Below are 25,382 nucleotides of genomic sequence, written 5' to 3'. Positions count from 1 at the left end.
ACAATTACTTACCTTAAAGAAGGGGACAGAGAAAGACTGACAACAGAAGAAAGCAGAAGAGAAAGCACCATTTACATTGGAAATTGGACACTTCACTGAACAGATGAATATAGCAACTACTACAGAGAGATAACGTCTTGCCACTACTTTTTAACCTGCTCTGAAGTCCTACTGCTCCAGTGAAACACGCACAGTGCACACTGCATTCATAGACTAGCTCTGTATAGGCCATGTGGCAGCAAACAGCAACCAAAGAACTCCTATGCCAAGGACACAGATCTTAATCTGCAGACTAAAATACACAGATTTCACTTACTCCCAGATCCAGAGTGGCACAAGACAAGAAGAAATACTTCCTAATCTGACAGTCCCACAGGTCAGGTTCTCACCTAGCTAAGGCTGCCTGTAGCTCCTCTTCTTTCTTGGCCAGCTGCATTTTGAGTTCTGCAATCTGAGCCTGCAGCTCAGCAATCTGGTCATGCAGGTCAGTGGAGTCTCCTTCAAGCTTTCGACGAGTCTTTTCCAATTCTTGCCTCTGCTTTTCTTCACGTCGCAGGCGTTCTGATGGGGATGGAGACACAGTAAGTTGCACAGACGACCCACAGTCATTCAAAGAACATTGTACAAGGCAGAGAAAATAAAGCTATTTAAGCAAATATATTTTCTAGTAATACAACCATACAAACTAGCTACAGTGCATTATTCTGTTAGGATCTATACATGCAGATGGCTCCCGTATCTTGTAATTAAAACATACCTGCACAATGTTCCTCTCCCCCGTCTTACATTCAAACTTCCTTCCCCGCTTCATTGTAATAAACAACTAGCACAAAGCCAGTCTCTCCCAACACCCACAGCACACAGGCACTCAATAAGTGATGCTGAACACGCGGTCCACTCTCCCCTTACTGCAACTGAATCGGCTGTCTCCTGCTGTGTTAACCTAACCAAAAAGTGCCTCTACCTTGCACTCCAAAGAACTCACACAAACAGAGTATCAAAACCCACACTAACCCTGACAGATTGATGCTGCTGGAAGTAGAAAGGTAGAGACACTTGCACAGCAGGAGAAGAAAGAGAACCAGCCTCTCTTCTCCATTGGTCTGCTGCTTTGGAGAGGATTTTTATCTAGACCAAGGGCTCAGCTGACAAGGCACATAACCTTCAGCCAGCCACTGAACAGCTCTATCAAACTGATCAATAGCATGCACACTATAGACTAGTTTTTAACCCCTCTAAAACTGTAGTGAGACTAAAGCTCTAGAAATGAAACTGGAATTCCAGAGATTTTTAACAAGAAACCACCTAAAACTGAACAAGCAAGTTCTCTGCAGAATACATCTTATTAAATAAAAAAATACTACCTTCCAGGTCTGTGATCATGGCCTCATGTTTGTTCTTGAGTTTGGCTAAGCTCTTAGATTTCTCCTCTTCCTCTGTTAGGTTTGTTGTAAATTCAGACATTCTGTCTTCCAACAGTTTCTTTTCCTGCAGAATTGAGAAGCCAGTGTCAAAGCAGTTGCTGGAATTACAGGAGGCTTTCCAGAGTTGACCATGCTTAAAGATGTCAGTGTCATTAGTGCCTACTCCTACTACAGGGAAACTTGGAAGGAAATAAATTCTTTAAGGATTACAGATGTGATGTACAGATTTGGATCTGACAGCCCTTTCAAAGCTTAAAGGGAAGTCTGTTTATGAAATAACTGAATAGTGTTTGGCATAATGCAAGAGAAAAATATTTCCTCACTTTTGTTCACTAGACTGAATTCATTCTGAAGTTTCCCATAAAAAGGGGAAGGTCAGCCTTTGGTAGGTAGCTCCAGGAGAGCCATCAAAACATCTTTAGCCTGCATAGGATGCAGTAGGAGTCTTACCTTGGCCAATTTGAGATTCTGATCTTCCAGAACTATCATATGTTCTTCCAGTTTCTTCAATTTGGCCTCTGTGGTCACTTTTTCTAGCTGCAACTTCTGCCTTGTGCTTTCCTCTTCTTCAAGCTGCTCCTCTAGTTCCTTCACAACACCCACAGAAAAGCAAGGAATTTGTCAGTGCTGCTCACTGGGCAATAAAACCAGCACAGTGATGATACTAGAACTTTGAGTGTTTCTTTACCCTTCCCTTCAAGGTAATATTAATGCTTTCCAGAAGTGACTTCTATCATGACTTGATGCAACATACGGTATTCTAGTAAACAAATTTTATAACAGAATAAACAGTATTATTTTTCAAAGAATAAAGCTATTGTTCTCAAAACACCTGGTTCAAAGATTTGTCCAGTTATTTGACAAGTAGCTAGAACCTTCATCTTCAAGAATGGAAGAGCACATTCCAGCTGCCTGTCTGAACGCCCCAGGCACAGCAACAGAATCGCTCTGCCCTGTTATTTCCATGGATAGAATTTTCTATGCTACTTCTTTTATTGTTGTTCTCTCTCTCCTGATTCCCTCCAAATGAAGACAAAATAACCACTCTAACCCTTATTATCCTCTTTCCTGACAAGAGATGGCATTTCTAGTGTATTACCTGAATGTTCTGCTGCATTTTCTTCTTTTCAGCCTGCAGATGTTGACACCGTTCTTCCTCTTCCTCCACCCTTGCTTCCAGGTCATGACATATCTCTTCTAGTTCTTGTTTCTTGGCTGTCAGGCGGGCTCTTATCTCCTCAGCTTCAGCACAGAGTTCAGTTTCTGCTTGCAACTGTTCTTGCAGTTGCATCTTCTCTGCCATAAGCTACATTAGACACAAGCCAGAAATAACCATAAGACAAACTCCAACTTACCAAATCACTAAGCAATCTGTATTAATTGAAGTTATGTGGTCCTGTGTTCTGCAGCTGTATCTTAATGATAACTGGCAGCTGTCTTCTGCTGCCATTCTAAGGTTAAATGTCAAAATACAGTTTTAAAGTGTCTAGTCCTGTTCACAAACCATGCACAGCAGCCACATATTATTATATTAGCCTTAACAAACTTCTAGAGACCGTGTCCATTTGAAATAAAGAGATTGTTTAGTTTTTTCCCTACAAAAATAACAAAAGTATTATCCCTACAGAAAAAAAAATCCTGCTGTCACCTTCTGGGTTCCAAACAAAAAGGATTCCTTTAACAATGAGGTTTAATTCAACCAGCCTGCCATAATAGTCAGCCAAAGGAGATTTTTCTTCACATAATGGCTGTAGCAGAACAATAGTTATTCATTGTACAAAACGAGATGCCAGAGGAACGAAGCTGGAGAGAAGGGCAAGGGACATTGAACAAGATGGCAGCTGAGTCACATATTTCAACAAGCAGGAATCCCGCAGCCTGATCATCAGACCAGTAAAGCAAAGAAGGAGGTCTTAAAGCAGTTGACCTGGTGGAGGGAATGAGGCTTACACATGACATTTTCAAACTTACCTGGGCCTGGAAGGTCTCCATCTCACTCAGTCTATTTTCTGCAGCTAACTGCTTCTCCTTAACCTTTATTAGTTCTTCTTCCTTGGCCATCATCTCTTCTTCCTGCCTGCTTACTTGCAAAAGGGGCTTCACCTGAAAGGGAAACCAAGGGGATGAGATGTGTTTCATGAACACAGAGAACATGAAGACATGCCCTTGTACTTGATGAGCATCCTATTAAACGACATTTTTGGTATGTGTCGTATCTGAAGGACTGACCAATTGTTTTGTCATGAACAATGGGAGACTCACAGAGGACTAGATACCATCTGTTTTGCCAGTAACACCTCCTCCTCCTGCCCAACCTTTCCTCCAGGATGGGATGCATCAGGAAAGGGATGGGTAAATTCCATGACCCCAAGGACTAAGTAAAAACAGCAAGAACTGAATCAAGTTGCCATGCAGGAGAGCAATCCACAGCTCACAGGTAGGTCAATATAAACAACATATGAACACCACCCATCTCTGTGCTTCCCCATCAAGAAACATTAGAAGTCATTTCGTAGGAAGAAGCAATCTCTGCTCTCAACTCTGATTTAGCTGCAAAGTCTCCATATTTAAAGAGCAAGAAATCCCATAAATCTAAATTAAATTAAAAGATAGTCTCTTCATGTGCTCATTGTCTTTATAAAGATAAAATACATACCAGTCTAACAGCAAGATCAGATCTTAGTGCTTTCATTTTGCTTTTACAGCTCTAGAGAAAGACATTGCATACCACTCCCCTCTAACAATTTTTGACTAGTCAAATTGATTAGCCATGGAGTAAGTAACTCATTGAAGTTCTGTACCACCAAAGCAAGCAATCCTCTTCTAGGCATAAAATATCAGAAGATGACTTCTGCTTTTCCACAACATTACTTGTACATAGCCTTGCACTTGGTTTACGCAAGCATACTGCATAGATATAAAATTCATTATGATATTCTCCACCTAAATGAATCAAGGTGTAGTTGCAAGCCAGACCAATTGTAATGGAAGTGGTTTTTTTTTTGCTCTGGTTCAACTTGAGAAGCTTAAGACACAACCATAACCTCTTGCCAAAATTACAAAGGAAAAAAAATACATTACCTTGGTGAACAACCTCCACCATTGCCAGTTCCGCAGTTTCAAGTAGGCAGCACAGTTCCTCTGAAGCACTTTCATGGCTGTCAATTGCTGCTGGCGCTTGGCAAAGGCTCTGCAAGAAAAGTGGAGGTCAGACCACAAAGGAACCTACAGTGGCATGCAATTCTCTCAACCAAGACCTCTCACAGATACCTCTAGATTATATTTTTAGATTTTCTCTCCTAAAAAAGCAAAACAGAATTTGCAGTGAGCTTCCCCTAGCTTTTTAAGTCTTCTTCTGCTTAGGTAAGACTGATCATCTTTTCCTTTATTCAATTTTCTCTTTATTTAATAAAGTTTTTCCCCAGTGCCTTCTAATCTTAAAAGCCTCATTATTTTCACTTCACAGAAGGAGAACTGAAACAGAGGTGTGTTTTCATGACAGGTATTACTCTTGCTTTTCAAACTGCACCATTTGCAGACCTATCTAACAGTTTAAGAGAAATCCCTGTACCTACTGGATCTGTACGGTGCTAAGACCTTTTCATTGGCACATCTGCAGCTTGCAGCTCTTCCACTAAAAACTACATTGCTGTATAGTGTTCCTACAGAGGGGAACAGACGTTATCGCTCTATGTAAGACAGCAGCGCATACAGTTTCTTGGAGGTGCTCTAAGTCAAGCATTACAGAGATTGGAAAACCGTAAACCAACTATCAGCTGCTACATAAAATAAATAAATATATAAATAAATAATGTCCCTTCTGACAAAAAATAATTTGTAGTCTGTTTGTTTTTGAAGAGAAACTTGTACCTCAATAGGACAAGCACACGTTTACAATGTACTTTATAAAATATAGTCCTTACTTCCTAGCCAGATAGCCTCTGCAACATGCTTGGAAACCAATAATAACATCTGTGATCTTCAGGTCTCTCTCTTCTTCGAGATGAGCAAGGACTCCAGCTCTGAAAAACACTTTGCTCTGTCCAATTCGGTAAAGGTTGGAATCCAGCTCTAATGCTTTGATCTAAAATGAGAAAAAGAGAAGAATGTATCTATTGCACAGACTGCTTCATGTAAAACATCATAGAATATATGCCTCTCTCCACTGTAAGATGCCCCTTCTTCCCCACAATAAGCCACTCTGGCCAGCTAAAGCTGCTAGCTCCTCAAAAGCCCTGTTCCAATTACAGGATTTGGAGCTCAGCCAAGCACAGCATGAAAGAGAGGCAACAAAAGACAGAAAGTACGATAGAAGGCATTGTTTAATACAACAGCACATCTAGTATCCAGAACTACAAGGATGCAGTGAGGAATATACGCCTCATCCCAAGAGTACTCTTCTTTTCCTAAAGGGAACACATCTGTTGATCCTTCCTATTTAATTTTTCCCAGTCCTAATTTTAAAGGAACCCCAACCAACTCTCCCTTCCTTTAAGGGATTTATTGTCCATGCTTATACCAGTCAAGAGGAAGAAAGTATATTCCTTTGAGACAGAATGAAAGGGAATCCCTTATAGTCAAATTCAATTCCGTGTCCCCTAGTCATCACGCTACAAAGCTTTTCCTTTGAAGCGGGCAGTTCTGCAGAAATTAATGAGAGCCTTCACTGAAAGCACTTGTCATCAGCAGGCCATTACAAAAAGTTTGTTGTAGCTTGTACTTAAAGTACATGACTAACGATAACAATGCTTCTAAACATTTTGATTCCATGAACACTGTTGGCATCTCAAAGTCTATACATCTGTGGAAACAAAAGGATCCACTTTGCTTATGATTATTAAATCCCATGCTAGTCAAGAGCTTCCAACTGTGAAGCCAAGACACAGCTTTCTGCACCCTCCTTCTCTCAGACAAAACATTTGTCTTTAGACTTTGGGTCTGTGAGTAGAAGACAAATTTAACATGCCTATGGAATGCACAACTCCAATTTCCCCACCACATGCATAAAGCTTATTCTATTCGAGTGGAGTTTATGGAATGCCTTACCATCAGAACACAAGCCTGCTTTCCATCCATAAATCCTTTGGGAATTGCATTTGGAGTTAAGATTTCGTATCTGAAGAGTAAAAAGTATCAGATTAGTTACACAGATATTTGAAAAATTAAAAGTGTCAGTAATGAGTTCCCATGGCATTTTGAGTTTGACACCTTACAGTCTTGTTAAAATTAAAAAAAATGCACATCTAGACAACAGAATATGAAGCAGTAGTCTCAGATGGGGTCCTCTACCCCTCACCTTAACTACATGTGTAGCAAAGAAGACAAAGATGCTTTGGGGAGGCTTTGTGCCAGGAAATAGCAAGGGACAGATGCTCTCTGGCACTGTTTTGAAAGGCAGTAACAATCTAGTTGCAATAAAGTACTTCAGTTTTCAAACTTATATCTTAACTTCATCAAGGTATAGACTAATTTAGGTTCTTTTCCAGTCTTTACCTTTGCCTGAATTCCTGGAATACAACTCTGTTGGGGAAACCCTGGCGACAAATACGGATTCCCTCCAGCACTCCATTGCAGCGAAGTTGATCGAGTACCAAGTGGGGGTCTAGTTTTCCAGCCTAGTGAGGAGAAGGAAAAAAAAATTATAAATACCATTACGGCTTTACAAAAGGGACTTAACACCCCACTTCTTTCCCTTTTTTTTTTATAGCCTCCTTTACCTTTTTCTCATGGTTGGGGATAATGCAACGGACGAAGTTGGGGTTGGTGTTCCTCAGGGTAGCCATCAGTTTAGCCAGCTGTTCTTTGTAAAGCTGTCCCACAGTTCGGAACATGCCCTTCCTGGTCTTAAAGGCTCCTGGCAATGCTGTTTCTGACATACCAGCCACCTGATCCAGCCCAACAATACGGTCAACTAGAGAGAGCACAGGAAATTGCATTAAGTTCTGCCACAATCAAAGGAAACATTGGAATGTACAAAGAACATCTGGGTAGAACGGGATAAATGAGAGGAGCTGCAGGATCCTTTTTGCTTCACCTCTACACAGATGTTGACTCCTGTACAGAATTTGTGCAGGGATAGGAGCAGGAAGGAAAAAAAGCAACAGCTCACTACTGGAAGTTTGAGTGATGGAATCAAACTTACTCCCAAACATAGTCTACGGATGCTCTGGAGGGCAGATCTGGAAGAGCAATCTAGAAGTGTGTTTCAGATGCTTCCACTTGCTTAGGTTATAATGAAAAACCACCAACAAACGAAGAGTTTCAGCTGCTAGCCGAACAGAGTCAATTATTAGTTAACTCTAAACCAGAAGGGCCCACAGCTAGAGAAAAAGCTCAATTTGACTCTTTAGTCACAGGCAGAACTGCCATGACTGGTGATCAGAAAAGCCATAGCTACTTGTTAACTGAGCAAACATGGTAGAAGGCATGAGACACCAAACCTCAAGATACCACTGTTTGAGTTAATTTGGAGTACAAATGTTCTATGACTTACAGGCATGAACAATACCACTAGGAGAAAGTCAGAACTCCCTGCCCCACCAGTTTCTCCACTATGCCACAGTGACATCCAAGCACTGAAGAAGCACTGTCATCATGATGGGTGGACTGCAAGATCCTTTTTTTTTTTTTTTTCAAAACAAGCCATCTAGATCTGAGAGTAGCATGGGACAGAACAAACTAAAGCATTCCTTTTTCCCATTGCACTACGACACTGAGATAAATATTCAGCTACCCAACCAAAACCAATTGTATCACTGTAAATTCCCACACCTTCAAGTACATTTTCTTAAGGGCTGCAAGCTACTAGCTCACTTTACTTTCAGTGGTTGGTCAATGTCCACACTCAAGCTCCCAATCTTCACTTCGGAAAATATATAACTTGTGCTTAGTTGGCTTCTGATTAAAACAAACTGTCAAGAGAAATCCCCACAAGTGAAGAAATAAGAAAGGATAGATACTGGCATTTACAGCTAATGTTAGTTTACCATTGCTCACTTCTAGACCAGCTATTGGAATAGGGTCAAGGTTGACTTAGAAAGAAAAGAAGGTTATGTTACTAGATGACATCACAGGGAAATCCACAGAAGAGTGTCCCAGATTCTGTCTGGAACAATCCTCTTAAAAACTTGAGCCCTACAATCTACATCAAGATAGCAAAAAGGACAGTCACTTGCAGCAGAAGATCCAGCTAAGAATAATAAATGAGAACTGATCAGCTGTGGTTCAGCTGACATTTCAGTTCCAAAAGGCATGCATGTCAGCCTCACACAGCAAAGGCCTTGCTAGGCACAAATTGCTGATGGCCATTTTTCATGCAGTAAAAATGCCTTTGCCGAACTAACTTATCTTTGAATGATCAGCAGCTGAAGTCAAATCCCAGCACCACAATCAATATTAAACTGAATTTCAGTTTAAACACAGTCTCAGAAACCTTCCTTCCAAATCCTGCAATGAAATACAGCCTTGCTGGCTCTATGTTCAAACAGTTGACAGGGATTTGGTTTTTAGCTGTTCCTATGCAAGACTTGCAGGAGCACCTTTAAGCACCTGAATGTGTCCACGTGTCTTGTATCCACTTGCAAAGTGAGGGTTTTGCTTTAGTTTTACGTCCGTGAGGAGCTACTAGCACAAAGCGAAGGAAATGAACAAGAAAGACAAGCAGGTATGACAAAGGGACAAAGATAAGTTAATGGAAGCATTTCTTGCATGGCTCTAGGATGTCATTACACACGACACAACAGCTGGGTTTCTCAGTCACCTGGTTCTAGATGAAGAATAGGAAAGTGTTGATAGAAATAGGCTCTCTGAACGTTCTGCATCTCTGCAACAGACAGAGACGTCAAAGAAAACCCATGACAGAAAGAGACAGCAACAGTAAGACTCAAAAGCAGATAAACCCAGAGAAGATAGAGTAAAATACTGAACAACACTGCAGCAAGAACACACTAGTTGCAGGACTGAAAACCTAGATTTGACCTCAGATCTTATGTTTGAGTACTGCAGCTAAGCACACTACTGGGACACATTAATGCGTTCATATTTTTTCCTAACATTCTTGATTTGGAAAAATAATTGCTATATACGCAGTAAGCTTAGTGCAAGTTGATGTATGTGAGCCTTTCTCTTGAGTTAGAGTGATCTTTTAATGCAATACCATGGTCTAAGCAGAGGATGTACCAGATAACTCTCATCTTGGTGGCTTAGACTTCAAGAAAAAAAGCAACACGGGTTGCAACAGATTTTTGGTGATCCAAAAACTCTTCCATGTAAAAAGGGAAGAGAAAACATGTAAGATTAATTTTAATTACATACCGTCTTTCCACAGCTCAGACACAAACTTATCCGACGACTGGTGGAGAAGAGTAGCAATGTTATCATTCAGTGGATCCATGTTCTTCATCAGCCACTCATCTGCTTTATAATCCACCTGCAGAAGATAAACATGTCAATAAACTTTCTGCAGCACAAGATGCACTAAGTCTTGCTAAGTCTAAAAAAGCAGCATCAAGGTTTGCACAATCGACAGATGACTTAATCATTCTTGGATTTGTCATCTGAGCAAGCACACCTACAAATTCCAAACCCTAACAAACTGCTAAATGTTCTGTTCTGTCAGTAAAGGGAACAGATTTGCAATACCAGCGTGCATCATCCTGAGTGTGAATCAAAACACAACTGTATCACCATTTTTGGTGATGAAGTCTTGATGCAAGGTTTATGGAAAGTATTTCCAATCTCACCAAGTCACAGAGAACATACCTAAATTGTTGTCAGTTTGTTGTGTCTTCAGCTACACATATATAACTTGCAGGCAAATCTCTTTAGGCTCTGTAAGGTCCACAGCTGTGGGACCACTTTGTGGAGTTTTCATGTGGTTTCCCATGTTCTTCCATACTTAGCCACTTTGGTAAGTAGCCATTTGTAAGAAACAGTAGCTAAGCAGTGGAAGATACAGCAGGCATAATTTATGTTCACATTTTAGCTACAAATTCTTTACCTTGCCAGCATAATGTATGATGCAGAAGTCAGCTTTGTCTTTCAGCTGTTTTGGCTTCTGAAATTTGGGGTGGGTGCCTTGTTCTTGTACAACTTTTTCCACAAAGCTTTTGTCTGTTGCTTTTGGGAACCAGCACTCTTCATCCAGCAGGGCCAGTATACCAGGTGGGCCAGCCTTAAAAGGAGGAAAATATCAAATCATCATTAAGTACTTGACTACACCAATGATTAACACCTTTGAATGGCTAGGGAAAAAAAAACAAAACAAAAACACAACAGACACTTATACTTGATTCCTATCGCATTAACCTGTTCTGTGTATCAGAACAGCAACTGTCATACTAATAGAAATTATTAATAATATCTCAAGATCCTCATCTGAAATCTGATCAACTTTATAGAAGGTCTCTTTCATGACATTTCTCCCAGTGACACAACTACTGCAGCCATTTCTTGCTGCTCAAGAGTACAACAAGCTTCTTACCGGCTTCTCTATGAGGTCAATGCAGGGCTGCAGATCCAGGCCAAAGTCAATGAAATTCCACTCTATGCCCTCCCTCTGGTACTCCTCTTGCTCCAGAATGAACATGGTGTGGTTGAAGAGCTGCTGCAACTTTTCATTTGTGTAGTTGATACACAACTGCTCGAAGGAGTTCAGCTAACGGAGAAAAAAGGTAGAAAGAAATTTGAACCGTTGCTTTTGAGGATGCATCTACTATTCCCTTAGCAATAAAGACCACATCTAGAGAGTTCAGCAACTCTAAGCTAGTGTCCTGTCAAATCTCTGGGGTGGACGGCCCTTTGGCAATAACCCCTCTTGCTTCTGAACTGTATTTCCTGTCACATGCTGCTCCATCACTGTGTCGATCCCCAGGGAAATTCTCGCACACTGCTCCTCATTCTTCACAGAAGAATGTTCAGCTGTAAACAGCAGCAGAATTACTGCAGCTACTTAACCCAGGAGCAGAAAAGCCTCCAGTTTTCTCACAAACTTAGAGCTGGTGCATCCTCTTCATATCATGAGGAGGCAACGGAAGCCTGAGGACAGATTCGTAACAGTGTATGGACTAGAAAGTCTCTTTTTAATCCTCACATATAAAATCAGAATGAGAAAAGTGAAGGAAACTTCTTCAACACATTCCGATTTCTTCAAACTGTATGGGTAGGATTAATAACCAAGGATGTATTTTCATGTTAGACCATACTTAATCTAATGCAGCTGCTGGACAGAATGGTTCTCTTCTACTTCCTCCATCTTCCAGTAATTCCTAACCATGCATTTCCACTCCCTTCACATTTTCATGAGATCCAGCAAACCATTAAACCAAAGGTAGAGTTAGATCAACAACCTCATTAGAGAGAAACAAAGCAACTTTCCTGTGGCTTAGTTTTCCACTTCATGAATACATTGGTCCAATTAACCTTGCAGCTGCACATGAGCTAGATTCAGCATAACACAGGTCAACACGAGTTGCCTGGCTGGGATAATGGGGATGGCAGGACAGATCTTTTCTGGTGGCAGCCTGTGATTACTCCAGACTAAGCGTAATGCAATGCCATATTCTGAAAATGTAGTTTCATAGACAATGATTTGACCTAACAGTTCACTGCCACCTACAGAGGGAGCTCTCACTTCCCCTTTTCCACCTCTCCCTCAACTTTCCTTCAGCTGTTGCTCTGCCGCATTTACCTTGCATCAACTTTTGTGCTCAGATCCCCCTTTGCAGACTGACTCAATTATAAGCAACCCCAAGAAAAAAATAATTTCTGCAGTGCTAGAGAGGCGAACAGTATGAGCGAGTGCAGCCACGAACAGGAGAGTGGAAAAGGTGAAATGTTATGCCTTTTCTTCAAGAAACTGTTACATTAGTTTAGCTGCATATGAAAACAAATTCTGATCCCCAATTTTCACACTTCTCACAGAATGGAGAATACACAGGTCAGAATATGTTGATTATGTTTTGGTCTACTCTGGCTCTGTCTTTCCAAAACTCAGCAGCAATAAGAATTTCTTACAATTATTTATGATGCCAATAGGTTTCATTGGATTATCTTTTAAATGTTTTGGGACAGACTACTAGGACAAAATTTTAAGTCCAGTGGTGATCCCTAAGTCTGTGACCTTTTTAAAGATTTTTTGTAGGCTAGCAATCTCTTACATTCTGTCATTCTGTTCTAGAGAGAGTCATGAACATCTGAAACTATGAAGTTAAAATAATTGTGATGTGCATGACAAATATAAAGTAATGAGATAAAATATTTGCAGAATATACAAAATAAGAAAGAACACATTATTAAGTAACCTGACAATTCATATTGGAAGGGATCTCAAATAAAAGCAGAATATACATCTTTTCCAAAATTTTTGTATTTTCTTCCAGTTTTAAAGCAATTTCCTTCAATGGTCCTTGCTCCATGGTAAACTGTGCTGAGTGCAAGGATCTGACATCTCCTTACCTCAAAAATCTCAAAGCCAGCAATGTCCAGAATCCCAATGAAGGATGCACCCTGTCTCTTGGTCTTGTCCAATGCCTTGTTGATGCGCATAACCAGCCACCGGAACATACGTTCATAAGTGGCTTTAGCCAGAGCCTCAATGGCAAAGTCAGCCTAAGCAGAAGAAAGGCAAAGATCACAAGTTGCATTATAATCCAAAAGTGCAGATTAGATGATTTTGGCATATAATTGCCTAACTGTAGTCTGAGATCATCTCTCCACTACCGAACTCACTAAAGAAAGCTCATTTCATAGATCATTCCCAATGAAAAGCAGATGGCACAGCAATACTCCATGAACAGGAGTCAAGAACTTCTTATTAAATTAGCATGTCAAAGACCTTTCAGGATCCTGTGTATTGGAAAAAACAAAGCCCAGTATTCAAGGAAGAAAAAGTGACACCCAGTCCCTTCCAAACTAATACAGCACATTTACATATGACCAAAGAAAAGAAGTAGAATTATTTTGCAATTTAGAATTTGTGAAACTTACTTCTCCCCCTCAACGCTGCTACCCTATGATTGACACAAAAAATACAATACCCAGTAAATGTCAAAATAGAAAGGCAGTTTGGGACTATTTCTACATTTCACTCTCTTTCTGATCCCTTTTATGTTACGGTGGCATGTTTATATACACTGAGAATAATGATGCGTTCACATAGTGATGCGTTTATGAAAAAGCCATGCAGGGAGTAAGCACAGAGGTTTTGCTCCTTTTAGGAAGCTACTAGTTCCTAGCTCAGGTTTCATTTAGAACAAGCAGCAGTCTGATTCAAGACTATTAAGAAACATAAAATCAGTTTCAAGGGTGAGCCATAAGGTCTTCCACCCTAGCAGCTGACCTATTAAAAAATTATGTTTTCTATATTACAGCAACTTGAAAATGTCATCCTTGCATAGAGCACTGAAGCAGCTTACTCCCCTGGGACAGCCAGTTGCTAAAATTATAGGAATCGCACTCTCATTTTTTCCTCAGATGAGAAAGAGCGCTCCAGGGGCAGGGTGACTTCTATTTTTATACAGATCAAGAGAGCTATTACTAAAAGTAATGCAGATGTTACTTTACTCAAGTATGGTTGCCATACATTGCAGCCCTGAAGATGACTATTAAATGCTACGGAAACCTTTTATGCATTTTTGTTAGCTTTGCATCAGCAAAATTAAAGACAAAAGTACTCATTCACTTATACAGAATGCATACCTGTTCTTTGGTCTGAGCTTTCTGGACATAATCTCGTCCCACTTTGATACGAGGAGTCAGGATACCTCTGGTGAAATCCGTCACATTGATACCCAGAAGATGAGACACTTTCTGAGCAGCTAAAGAGAGGAAGAGGAAATAACAAATACATTAACTTTCTTGTTGTTATTGCTTTTCTTTCAGAAAAAGACAAAGAAAATCATTCCTGCAACTGTATTCCCAAGGCAGTCGTGTAATTGCTTTTAAAAAGCCATTAAGTGAAGAGCAGGTTAATGAGACAAAGAAAGTTATCCTCAGGAAGATGAAAATCTCCCCTAAAAACTCTTGCTACCCATACCAGAGGTTAATGAGTTTCTTTGGAAACCACAGGAGTAAAATTGACACAGTATTCTCATACTGTTAAGGCATAACCTGGAAGCTTCAGAAAGCTCAGTATACAATCAATTTAAAGATACCACAAGTGACTGACTTCTTAATCAAGCTAATTGCATTGTCTTCATCTACTAATTAGTTTTCGAGGTAACTCTTTGTTTCAGATTGCAACTCTATTTCAGATTAAAGAGCCAAAGAAATCAAATGGCTTACTCTCCTCCCCAAGATGCCAGTTAAAGCATGTTTTCTATGATAGCCCAATATATAAACACTTGAAGAGCAATTAGCCACCTCTTACACTTATGCAGTACATCTATAATGATATCCTAAGATAAGTCTACACTCTACGTATTCCAGTAGAGTAATCCTTTTCATCTGGTCACCATCAAGTGTACTTCCTGCCTATGCTTGTCAAAAGAACAGTGCCACATTCCTGCCCATGGGTTGCTGCAAGCCCATGGTTTATTTATTTTGTTTGTTTGTTTGTTGTTTTTTGTTTATTTATAATATTTGCATGAAGGAGCATGTCAGCTCCTTTGACAAATAACTCACCTGACAGAAAAACAGGACTGCAGCTTTCCTTACAAACTGTAATTTATTTTTCTACCTGCAAGAACTTCCTGTAGGCTTTTTTTCCTGTGGGGCTTTCTTTGGGGTGAGGAAAGGAGGTAGGTTACCTGTGTTGTCTGGCATAGAGGCTTGGTCTGTGTTGCGCTCCTTCTTGAAGACAATGTTGCCAAGTTGAAGGACACCTGAGATAACCTTCAGCAGACCTTTTGAAACAATAATAGCTCAGTGTCAGACATCAGCAAAAGCCCTGATATGGCCTAGCTAACCATGTCAAAAGGCAAGAGGCTTCTCTCAAAGATCTATCTGGAATTTCAGAAAAAAACACCACACGTAAGTCATTTGTCTATGACTCCCATTCTGGGCACAGGACTTTCCCTGTCCCTCCAATGCAAGACTGTGCAGCCTGAGAATTTAACCACTCTCAGCTTCGCTACAGAAAAGCTGGAGACAAGATCCAGGGTCATGCCCCATCCTGTAACATTCACATTTTTTTGAAAATGTTAGTTCTTTGTTAGAGGGCCAAGATCTGCCATTTTTTTCAACGATTACTGTTAAACGCAGGAAGGAAACAGTTATTAAGAGTATAAAACAACTAAGGGAAGGAAGATTGTGTTCCTTTAACCTCGTATTACTTTCAGCTACCTGACCAAGGTCTGTAGTCCATACAGACATACATTACAGTTACAATATATGAAGGGCAGCAGGATGTGGGCAAAAGTGCCTATACCATAATTATTGCTAATCACACGCTGAATCATCCCATCCTTTGTTACATGATATATTCATGTTCTTTGATCACTGCACAGCACAAAAGCAGCATCAGATGCTAGGACAGAAAAAAGAATTTCAGTGTCACAGCATCAATTCCATTTTTACCACGTATCAATCAAAGCTCATTGCATAGCAGCTTCCAGTTGCCTTGAGCAGAGTCAACTGCCAGTCACTTGCAAAGAGATCTTGGGCCAATAACTTTTTCATCCCTTAATTTCTACCTAATACAGAAACAGCTCCTTTAAATCAGTATCATTTTGATAGCAGAGCAAACAAAGGCTCCACAGATTCTGTATCGGGACTAACAAAAGAGAAGCACATATGCTCCTAGTGACGTGTTTTGGCAGCTGAAACTGGAGTCCTGGCACTTAAGACATATACTTTGTTTTGATGGTGTCTCATAGATGAAGATAAATAGCGTTTAGAGGCTACACCAAATTAAGCAAGCTTACTGACCAGCCAGTTACTCTGTGTCTTTTTATTTTCAGCCTAAAGGAACATTAGTAGACTTTGCACCTTGAATGGCAAGAACAAAATACTAAAGTTATCTTTGCTGCAGTGGTTGGAAGCAATAGCTCGTCCATGTGGCAGCAAAGACATGCCCTAGAGTATACATAAAAAGAAACTCAAAGAAGAGCTTAGCAGGTCATCTGAATGAGAAATTGGGCTGCCAATTACTTAATTCTGTTTAGGCAAACATGTCTTCACCTCCATATAGCAGTTTCAGTCTCAGATGATTCAGGATTTCAAGAATAATATTAAGTTATGAATAACAAAAGAACGGATTAAGAGCAGACTGGACTGTGAAGAGCAATAGCTAAGGCATAGGCACATATCCCCTAAAGCCACCAGAGCTACAGCATCCAGCAACAGAAGCAGTGACCTTTTTAAAAAAAAAAATGGATGCTTGCAATATATGGGAAAAAAATCCTATTTTATAAGATCTTATACATTTAGAAACTGAGATTGGGCAGAATACTGCTTCCAAACCAGTAAGGAAGGTTATAAAAGTATTAATCCAGCACCAGCTGGATTTAACACCTAAAAGGCATTATTTAGGAAGTGAGGGAGCACTCATATCTTGGAAGTATTATTCATAAAGTGGATATACAGCCCTCAAACTGGGAACAAAAACAGCAAACAGAAGTATGTTTTTGTTGGCTGTTTCACTTCTAAGATTAACTGTCTTGGTACATCCTGAGGTGGGGCACTCCAAAGCTACCAAGTTCATCACTTGCACACTGTTCACTTTGTGGTGGGGGAAGAGTTACGGGGAGGGGGACACAAAGCAACAACAACAAAAAAACACCCAAGAATGAAACCAAACCAAAAATAAAGCTCCAGAAAGATGCGATCTGTTCCCTCCTTCATTTCCTCCCTTCAGAGGACTCATACCTATCTGCTCTTCATCGGGGATGCCCATGATCCTCATTGCTTCCATGGTCTCCTGAAACATATCTTTGTCTTGCTGACCTGGGATTGTAACGTGCCCATTGGAGAGGAAGCGATATTTGTTGTAAGGCTCCAGGAGCAGATCAGCTTAGGAGAAAAAGGAGAAAGAAGTTACTGTGGATTTTTTTTAAAATATAGATAAATAGATATACAAGCTACCACTGAGAACAAATTTCTGACTTGCACATGCTAGCAGATACTGGAGGAATCAGAGATTAAGAGCAGTTTTACCAACAACTGAACATTTTTCTGCTTTATTTCTTTCTATTCTGCCTTCTGGAATACTCCACCAAATAAGTGCCAATCATCATTATGCCCTACATGCATAAAAAGCACTGATAACTTGCAAGTAAATTTGCCTTCAGTATCAGATACCTCATTTGTTTCAAGTCACAGGAAGGTTAGTATATAGCTCTTGAAATAGTTGCAATTATGAGAAAAGTCTTGGAGTTCTGTCCTTCCTCCAGATCAATTTGCCACTCTCACACAACATGGACTCCAACTACTAAAGAACATACTAGGCTGAGGCTTTAAAGCTAGGTGCATCCTTGACTTCTAGATTGCTTAAGCGCCAGACACTTTGCTCCATTCAATTAAACACCGAGTACATCACTGTAGGACCATGCCTGCACTGGAAGGGTTTACATCATACAAGACGAGACTAAACACAGGACAGTGATTTAGATAAGGAAGGGTGTAGAGTCATTGCTGGCAAGGAAACAAGTACAGGAAGGAACCAGAGAAGCAAGTTTTCAGGAACTGAGAAGTGTAGGGGGAAGGCAAAGGGATACATGCACGTGCAGAAGAAGAGGAGGAGTGACCATACCTAAAAGGGAGAGGCAAGAAACTATGAAGGAACAAGTGCTAGCATACAAGTGTTTTGGACCCTCTGTGTGCTGAGGAACCCCATAATTAAAACAACAATCAAACTTACTCTTCAGATGTTCCCCTGCCCCAGACAGCAGGTAGTAGAAGATGTGGAAGGTTCTCTCCTCCTTGGCTTGACGGATTGCACGGGACTTCTCCAGGAGATCTTCTGAGAGTCAAGGCATATGGCAGGACGTACAAATCACTTCCTAGTCTACGGCAGGAGGAAAACTAGCAGTACCTGATGTTCTTGTGCCCATTAACAGGGGTATTGATTTAGTAATCACTATCAGCCAACAAGCCACTGAGCTTCTAGTCTCAGTTCTCTGAATCTCTGACTGATGGCTATGATACGACAAACTAGACTGATAAACAGAGAAATAGTGGCCAACTATCCAGACTTGCCCTGCACGAAAATGAGAATGGTGTGTGAAATTCCAAAGCTCTCCATCTTATCGTGGTTTGTTGCTATCTCAGCCTCCTACGATTAGAATTCATTCACTCAGAAGAGATTTCCACCACAGTCACAAAATGCTATATGAAGGAATAGGAGACTACAACAGTATTCTTGCTAGCATAAATTAAAGTGCCTCCTGCCACATTCTCAACCTGGCAAGCACAAGTAAGGTCTGATGACATTGCTAAGCATCATTCCTGCCACTCTATAGCCTGTAACTTTTCAGTGGCTACAGAAAGGATACAGGTCTCAATATTGGCTCCAACAATGTAGCCGTTGACATCAAAGTTGATTCTGATGAACTTGCCCTGAGAGGAAGATATTAGTAATAACGTTAGTATTCACTCTGTGCAGAACAGCAGTGAGCAGCAAAGGCAAATCTGGTGTTTTTAATCCAGGAAAGGAAATTTAGAACAGGTCAGGCAAGTTCTATGCAAAACATAAGGTCAGCCAATAGGCAATGCCTGCTGATCATGACGATTTAACAAACAAGACACCAAATACTTACCTGTAAATAAAGACAGGCAGCCTACAATTCAACTTAATTATGGTTTGACCTATGTTTCCCACAACCAGAGCATTTTCAGTTTCATGCACTATACATTTTGGATAGTTCTTCCTCCCTCAACCAGCATTAACCATTTCGATTTAGCTCCAGCTCTGGCTTCTCAGTCTGTCTCCCACTGTCTACCTCTCCAGAACAAACAAAATCAGGATCCCTGTTTGCTTGACAGGATAAAACTGACCGTAATAAATTTAGAATAAAAATTGGTGCAGATGGCTTCTCCATAATAGAAACCTATCAGCAACATTTTCTGGATAATTCACTGAATGAATTCTCTTCCCAGATTAATTTCAGTTAAGTCACACAGACAGTTTCCCTATCCCAGGACAGCAATTCACCCAGAAGCATAACAAGTCCTCCCCCTGGAAGGTTAAAGCATACTGGCAACCACACTGGATAGTAATACTCACAAATCTGGACGAGTTGTCATTCTTGACTGTCTTGGCATTTCCAAAGGCCTCCAAGATGGGATTAGCCTGCAGTAACTGCCTTTCTAGTTCTCCCTAGAGGGAAATCAGAAATGAATCAAGTAGGTAGCAGTCTGCTGTATTACTCCTGGGTCAAACCAGCACTGAAGTTTCAATTCACACTAGCTTGGCATGTTGTAGAGAAACCATTTTAAACCTTAGGAGACGATCCCTTAAACCTTCAAAAGGAGACTCATCGGTTATCTGGGTAAAACACGCATTCACAAAAACACTTTATTCCCTTCTTCAACACAAGGGTGTCCCAGTGCTGTTAACAGGCAGCCTTTTAAAGCCACTTGGCCACAGCATCCCACAGACTTCCCAGGATTAAAAACATCATTCCATCCAAGATCAGGCCCCCATCGCAGAAATGTCTTGCCATCCAGGCAGGAAGAGTGAAAAAAAAAATAAAAATGCTTTCTTGCTACTGTGCAACAGCTCTGAACTCTGCTACTAGTAGGTTAAAAAGTTAGTCTGGAAAGATCTAGTGTTTGCAAAAACAAAACAAAAACAACAACAACAAAATTGCACTAGGAGTCTAGGTCTTCCACAATACAAACAAGCAAAAACCTCCTTTGTAAGGAGGCACACAAAAAAAGGAGAATTAGTGGTATCCCACAAACTGCATGATCGCTTGCATTCTTACTGCCATATTCGCACACTCCTCCTACCCTCCAGGAACACAAAATGCTGGAGCTGCAGGAAAAAAAAAATCAGAACCTTTATCCCTGCCAAGTGCTAGATCACTGGAGCATATACACCTTTCCCTACAGGCTCCAGATGCCTCTCTTTGCTTTTAAAATCACATGCCCTCTGTGTTAGGGGTGTGGAGTTTGCATATTTCAAGACCAGCTAAAAAACTTCTAGAAAGAAGCAAACAATGGTCTAGATTAATGTTTCTCTTTTTAGCAGTTATCACTAAATACTCAAGGCTTCCTTTTGCATGAGAGATGGAAACTGAGTTTGATCTGTGAAAACTGGAGTGGCAGGGACAAAATATTTCAGGGTGTTTGTAAAGGAAAATTGTTCCAATTCATTTTTAAAGTGTTTTATAAGACAGGTCAGTCCTTACACTGTCTCTCTAAAAATACATACCAAAAAATCAGCACTTCTTATTGCATAAATTTAAAAAAAAAAAAAGGAGTACAACAGAAACCAAACAAAGAACTAAAGTATTTCTTACTCCCACAATCACCTCACTTCACGCCTGCAAAGTGCAGCACCAAACAAGACTCTGAGTCGCTGCAGAACTGCACACAGAAGGGGCAGCTGCTGCAAACACTTTCATTCAGTGTGGAAGTGTACATAACAAGGGGGTTAGCCCTGGGAAGGCAACCTAAGCTAGGACGTCTGTCCTCTCACAACAGAGCCAGTGTGTAGTTTTGTAAGAACACCCTGAAACTAGGGTTCAGTCCTTGAAAGTGGGTAGCAGTCACATTTCCCCCTCCTATTCTGGCACATGTACCGATGACAGAACGCTCTTCCCTCCACCCAGCAGTGAGGTCCCTGCCCTCTCTTTGTGACTTTGATCTGTTGCTGTGCAAGTGAGAGGTTTCAACAACTTACCATTTAAAGCCAACTAACAAACGAGGAGGAAGGAGATCAAAAAGCTCATTTTTTCTCTAAATAGAAGTCAGGCTGAAGCTTTTTTTAATAATTTGGCTAAAAATAAAACTAAGGTCATGCTTAGCTACACAAAGATCGAAAGTTTATAGAAATTTTCACTAATGAACCTCCTGTTGGTACCTCTGCAAGAGACTGTTATTAGTGTCAAGTAGGTATTGATAACCCATAGTGCAGAAGTGATTGGGTCTCTTGAACTACCATGGTAGCAACAGGTACAAGACAACGCCAGCTCAGAGCATACAGCAATACAGAGCTGTAAGGAAAGGAGCAGGCTAAAGACTCGGTCACATCATTTCTTCTCAAGACTTGCCTTAGCCCTGTGATACAGTAGGAAGACCAAGTTCTCAGCGTGCCCTGGCAATGGCGCATGAGATGAAGTGCTTGGAATTACTGCGATGTAGCCATTGGTGTGCACTGTACGCTGTCTTTGCTTAATAATCCCATAGTTTAAAATTCTGCAAAGTTTGTGTTTTGGTTGTTTTTTAAACTGAAATTTTGACAGTCACCTTTCATTGAAGGAAGAGACTTCTTTATTATCATATAATGGGTAATTTTCGAAGTGAAAACTGAGTAAAACAAAAGCCGTCTCTACCAAGCTTTCTAGAAATTAATGATCTGCTGCTAATTTTCTGACACCTGTAATTGCCAATCTTCGACCTGAAACTTCTTTTTTCTTTTTTAACACCTGGCATTTATTTGAAGTGCATAGAATATTCCTCATGAAAGCAGACTCAATAACAGCCACTGGCTGCTAGTTTTCCAACCGGTGGTTGCACAGTGCACACTCTTTGGTATGCTCTGTTTTCACTGCTCTGAAATTACAACACGTATTTAAAGCAATTAAAATCCTTGACACCTATCTTGTACTCTGAATTTCTTTTTTCTCGCCTCATACAATTTTTGGAAATATTTCTGTGCAAGAGAGAAGTTTTGCCAACTATTTCTTCTTCTGAATGTATAAAGACAAGCATCAAGAAATCACAACTATCTTTCACAGCATGAAATTTCTATCCAAAAAAAGTCAAAGGTGTTGCTTCCATTTTTTTTTTTTCCAGTTATTTGCTTTTAAACACTTCAGGGATTTGCTTTTGCATTCTTCTCCACAAACACGAAAGATTCTCACATAACTGGATCCCAATAATACTCGGTTGGCTGGGGAAGGAAGATAGATCATCGATAACCCACCCAACCTTCATTACAAAGATTTAAGCATTAGCAACCACTACGCAAGAGTTTGTGATCAGCTGTGAACGTTCTCATCTTGAAAAGACTACTACATGATTTAACAAGTCAGTAGAGGAACAGAGACTGAAAAATGGGAAATCGTGAATCCTAACTTCCATAAATAAAGTCTGACTAAGTGAAAAAGTATTTATATAATTCAATTCAGTAGGCTCCAAAAGCAACTTTAATGTGCTTAATATTCACACCATGCAAGCTAAAAGCTATTAAGCTGAATACACTAATGCACTGGGATTAGTGGAAGCAGCCACTGCCTCCAAAACAAAAGAGCTAGGGATAAAGAATATGCTTTATATAAATCAAATATTGCTCAGATACATGAAAAACAGGAGCTTACGCTCAAAACTTCTGTTAGAAGACAGTCGAAAAATCTTCCTGGCAAAAAAAGCTCCCCTACTTCCTACACCATCACTAACAAAGTTCCATGTTTAGTCTTGCTACTCAGTGCCAGCAGCGGGTTTTCTGTCTTGCAGCATAAAGGCTTGACACTATTATATTCTACCCCAAAGAATAAATCTGCTGTGACCCCAGATCCTCAAAAAAATTTAACGTATAACGCCTCATAATCTGGTTCCATGTTTAAGGTTTGTAAAGAATTGTTGCACAGAGCACTCATTACCACTTAACATTTAAGGATCCAGGTCTAAGTCCTCTCTGGTATGGCCAGTGCTACTGTTTAACCACAAAAGTGAAGTAACACATGAGCTGCAGGACTTCTCAGAAGAACCTTTGAAAAATCAAACTAGACCAAATCACCACCAAGGACTATTTCGTTCTCCTATGCAGATCTTTGTCCTGCTTAGGTAGTAGAAATTTTGCGCAAGGATGCACAGTGGAAGAACACTTAGCTCAAGCCCATGATTCTATTTTCCACAGTTTAAAAAAAGAAAAAGAAAAAAGGAGAATGTTGCTAAATACAGCTACTGACAGACCATGGAAAAAGCCTTCATATGTCTGAAAGTTTGGCACGTAGAAAGGTTTTTTTTTGGTTGCATTCCAGAAGTTATTAGAATTTGTGCACACAAACATAGTATGCGTGCGCGTAGGGATGCCTTCTAATTCATATATTCCACACACATAAAATATGTCTACACATAATGCTACTACAGGAAAACTTTTATGTAGAGATATAGAGGATGCACTTGGCATCTGGTTTTTATTACATGGCTCACCAGTGACATTTTCCAACGTGTTCAGCTCTGGCTAACAAGCTCACTGCCTTGAAACACCCTGTCTGCAGGGCAGCCTTCCTCACCGACCTCTGGCTGCAACCTACAGCCACATCTCACTGCTGGGAATGGAAAGCTAAATGCCAAGCTACATATATCTTCCTAGGAACACCACCCATGCTACATATTCATGGTTCTAGCAAAGCCTCGTCCAGTCATATTGCCCTGGAGGAACACTTTTCCAGATAAATTGTTCATGAAGTCCTGCAAGAAAAGTCTTAAAATGCAAACCACAGAACACAAGTATTCATTATATTACTTTAGTCTCCAATCGAACATCCTGATAAAAAGATTACTGTGCACCACACAAAAAAAAAATTGTGAATTGTCTATGGGTTTGGTTTAGCTGCAGAAAGTGATATTGGTGTGGAGTGAAAAGCTGCTCAAAAAAAAAAAAAATCACACAATGGGACAGAAAACGCATTCCTGGTGCAGAACGTGCAGTAAACGTGCAGCTCACCTACGAGGATACAACTGATGAATTCGGCAATAGTCCATCGGGGGAGAGGGAGGGGAAAAAAATATAAGTGAGACATCTTCAAAGTCCTCCCACCATCACCACCACCCTCCTTTCATATACTGCTACACCTGGCTCTTTTCCACCCGTTTCATGTTTTCCTATAATTCTTGAGTTTTCAGCTGAGGTTCACTGACTAGCCCTGCGTTCTCCAGTTTTGAATCAGTATCTCTAATAGCCAGACCTAACGTAGAAATGTACAGAAAAAAGGAGACAACTTCTCCATGGAATGATCAGTTCTAAACTACCTGGACTGGTTACAAGCATTATGTCTGCATAAAAACATCAGTATGGGTGATGCTTCTTTTATGGGTGTCTCCTGCCCATGAATCCAAGAGGTTATGGATGAGGTTAATCCCACTGTAGCTCGACTGAACTCAAAGGAATTATGACTTTGAACAATGTCCCCTGACTCATGGTTTTGACTAACTTTTATTATTTCTTAATAAACTGTCCTCCTCTGTCCCCTGATAGCTGTTACCATCCAGACTTTTATTGAGCAATATGGTTTTTACCAAGGACAGCCCATACATGTTTATCATCCACAGTCAGCACAGCAATAAAGCATCATTAAATTAAACCTGGGTCTTACCTGGTCTTTTTTAGACTTGTGTGAGGAAGCAACGTGAGCCAGATACTGAATGACCTTCTTGGTGTTCTCTGTCTTACCAGCTCCCGATTCACCTCTGTAAAGAAAGTCTGCGATTCATTCACAAAAAAGACATACGGGGACACGTTTCTATCTCTAATCCCCAAAGGGCTACACAGCTCCTTAAATTCACCCTGGCTATCAGAACACCTCTTAAAGCCAACAAAACTGAGTGATACTAGAGAGTGGAATCACTGTAGCTGGGCTGCAGGTTAGCCCTCAGCCAGTTTGACAGTGGGTATGGGTTCTATAGGAAGGCACAAAGGACGAATGCAAACAAAAACTATGTTCTCTGGTCACTGGGACACGAAAATGGCTAAGTGGCAGAGGAATAATGCAGAGGCAACTGTAGAGCTAGGGGTGAAAGGCAACAAAATGAATCTTTCTGTAAGAAACCTCCTGACTGGGAGCCAACTGAATTTGTTGTGTCTAGATGAGAAACTATTGTAACAAATAAGAGTATCTATTTGTTACTTAT

General features: G+C 40.4%; 1 protein-coding gene across 7 annotated transcripts in view; it reads right to left on the bottom strand.

The window, feature by feature from the left end:
• The window catches only part of MYH9 (myosin heavy chain 9), a 68,225-nt gene that overhangs the window by 11,530 nt on the left and 31,313 nt on the right, over positions 1–25,382 (bottom strand). For all 7 annotated transcript variants that reach the window (XM_072037976.1, XM_027450088.3, XM_072037987.1 and 4 more), the window contains 21 exons: positions 24,848–24,941; positions 19,585–19,677; positions 18,854–18,917; positions 18,220–18,318; positions 17,229–17,372; positions 15,170–15,265; positions 14,121–14,239; positions 12,879–13,031; positions 10,906–11,079; positions 10,423–10,596; positions 9,738–9,852; positions 7,142–7,335; positions 6,918–7,039; positions 6,471–6,540; positions 5,348–5,508; positions 4,506–4,614; positions 3,396–3,527; positions 2,524–2,730; positions 1,875–2,012; positions 1,365–1,488; positions 390–561 (listed from right to left, as the gene is read on the bottom strand). In XM_072037976.1, coding sequence (XP_071894077.1) covers positions 390–561; positions 1,365–1,488; positions 1,875–2,012; positions 2,524–2,730; positions 3,396–3,527; positions 4,506–4,614; positions 5,348–5,508; positions 6,471–6,540; positions 6,918–7,039; positions 7,142–7,335; positions 9,738–9,852; positions 10,423–10,596; positions 10,906–11,079; positions 12,879–13,031; positions 14,121–14,239; positions 15,170–15,265; positions 17,229–17,372; positions 18,220–18,318; positions 18,854–18,917; positions 19,585–19,677; positions 24,848–24,941 — 2,754 coding nt within the window. The remainder of the gene's footprint in view (positions 1–389; positions 562–1,364; positions 1,489–1,874; positions 2,013–2,523; positions 2,731–3,395; positions 3,528–4,505; positions 4,615–5,347; positions 5,509–6,470; positions 6,541–6,917; positions 7,040–7,141; positions 7,336–9,737; positions 9,853–10,422; positions 10,597–10,905; positions 11,080–12,878; positions 13,032–14,120; positions 14,240–15,169; positions 15,266–17,228; positions 17,373–18,219; positions 18,319–18,853; positions 18,918–19,584; positions 19,678–24,847; positions 24,942–25,382) is intronic.

The sequence above is a fragment of the Anas platyrhynchos genome, chromosome 1 (assembly GCF_047663525.1).
Source record: "Anas platyrhynchos isolate ZD024472 breed Pekin duck chromosome 1, IASCAAS_PekinDuck_T2T, whole genome shotgun sequence".
NCBI classification, from domain to species: Eukaryota; Metazoa; Chordata; class Aves; order Anseriformes; family Anatidae; genus Anas; species Anas platyrhynchos.
Note: the sequence above shows the minus strand (reverse complement) of the source record. Positions and strands in the feature narration are given on the sequence as shown.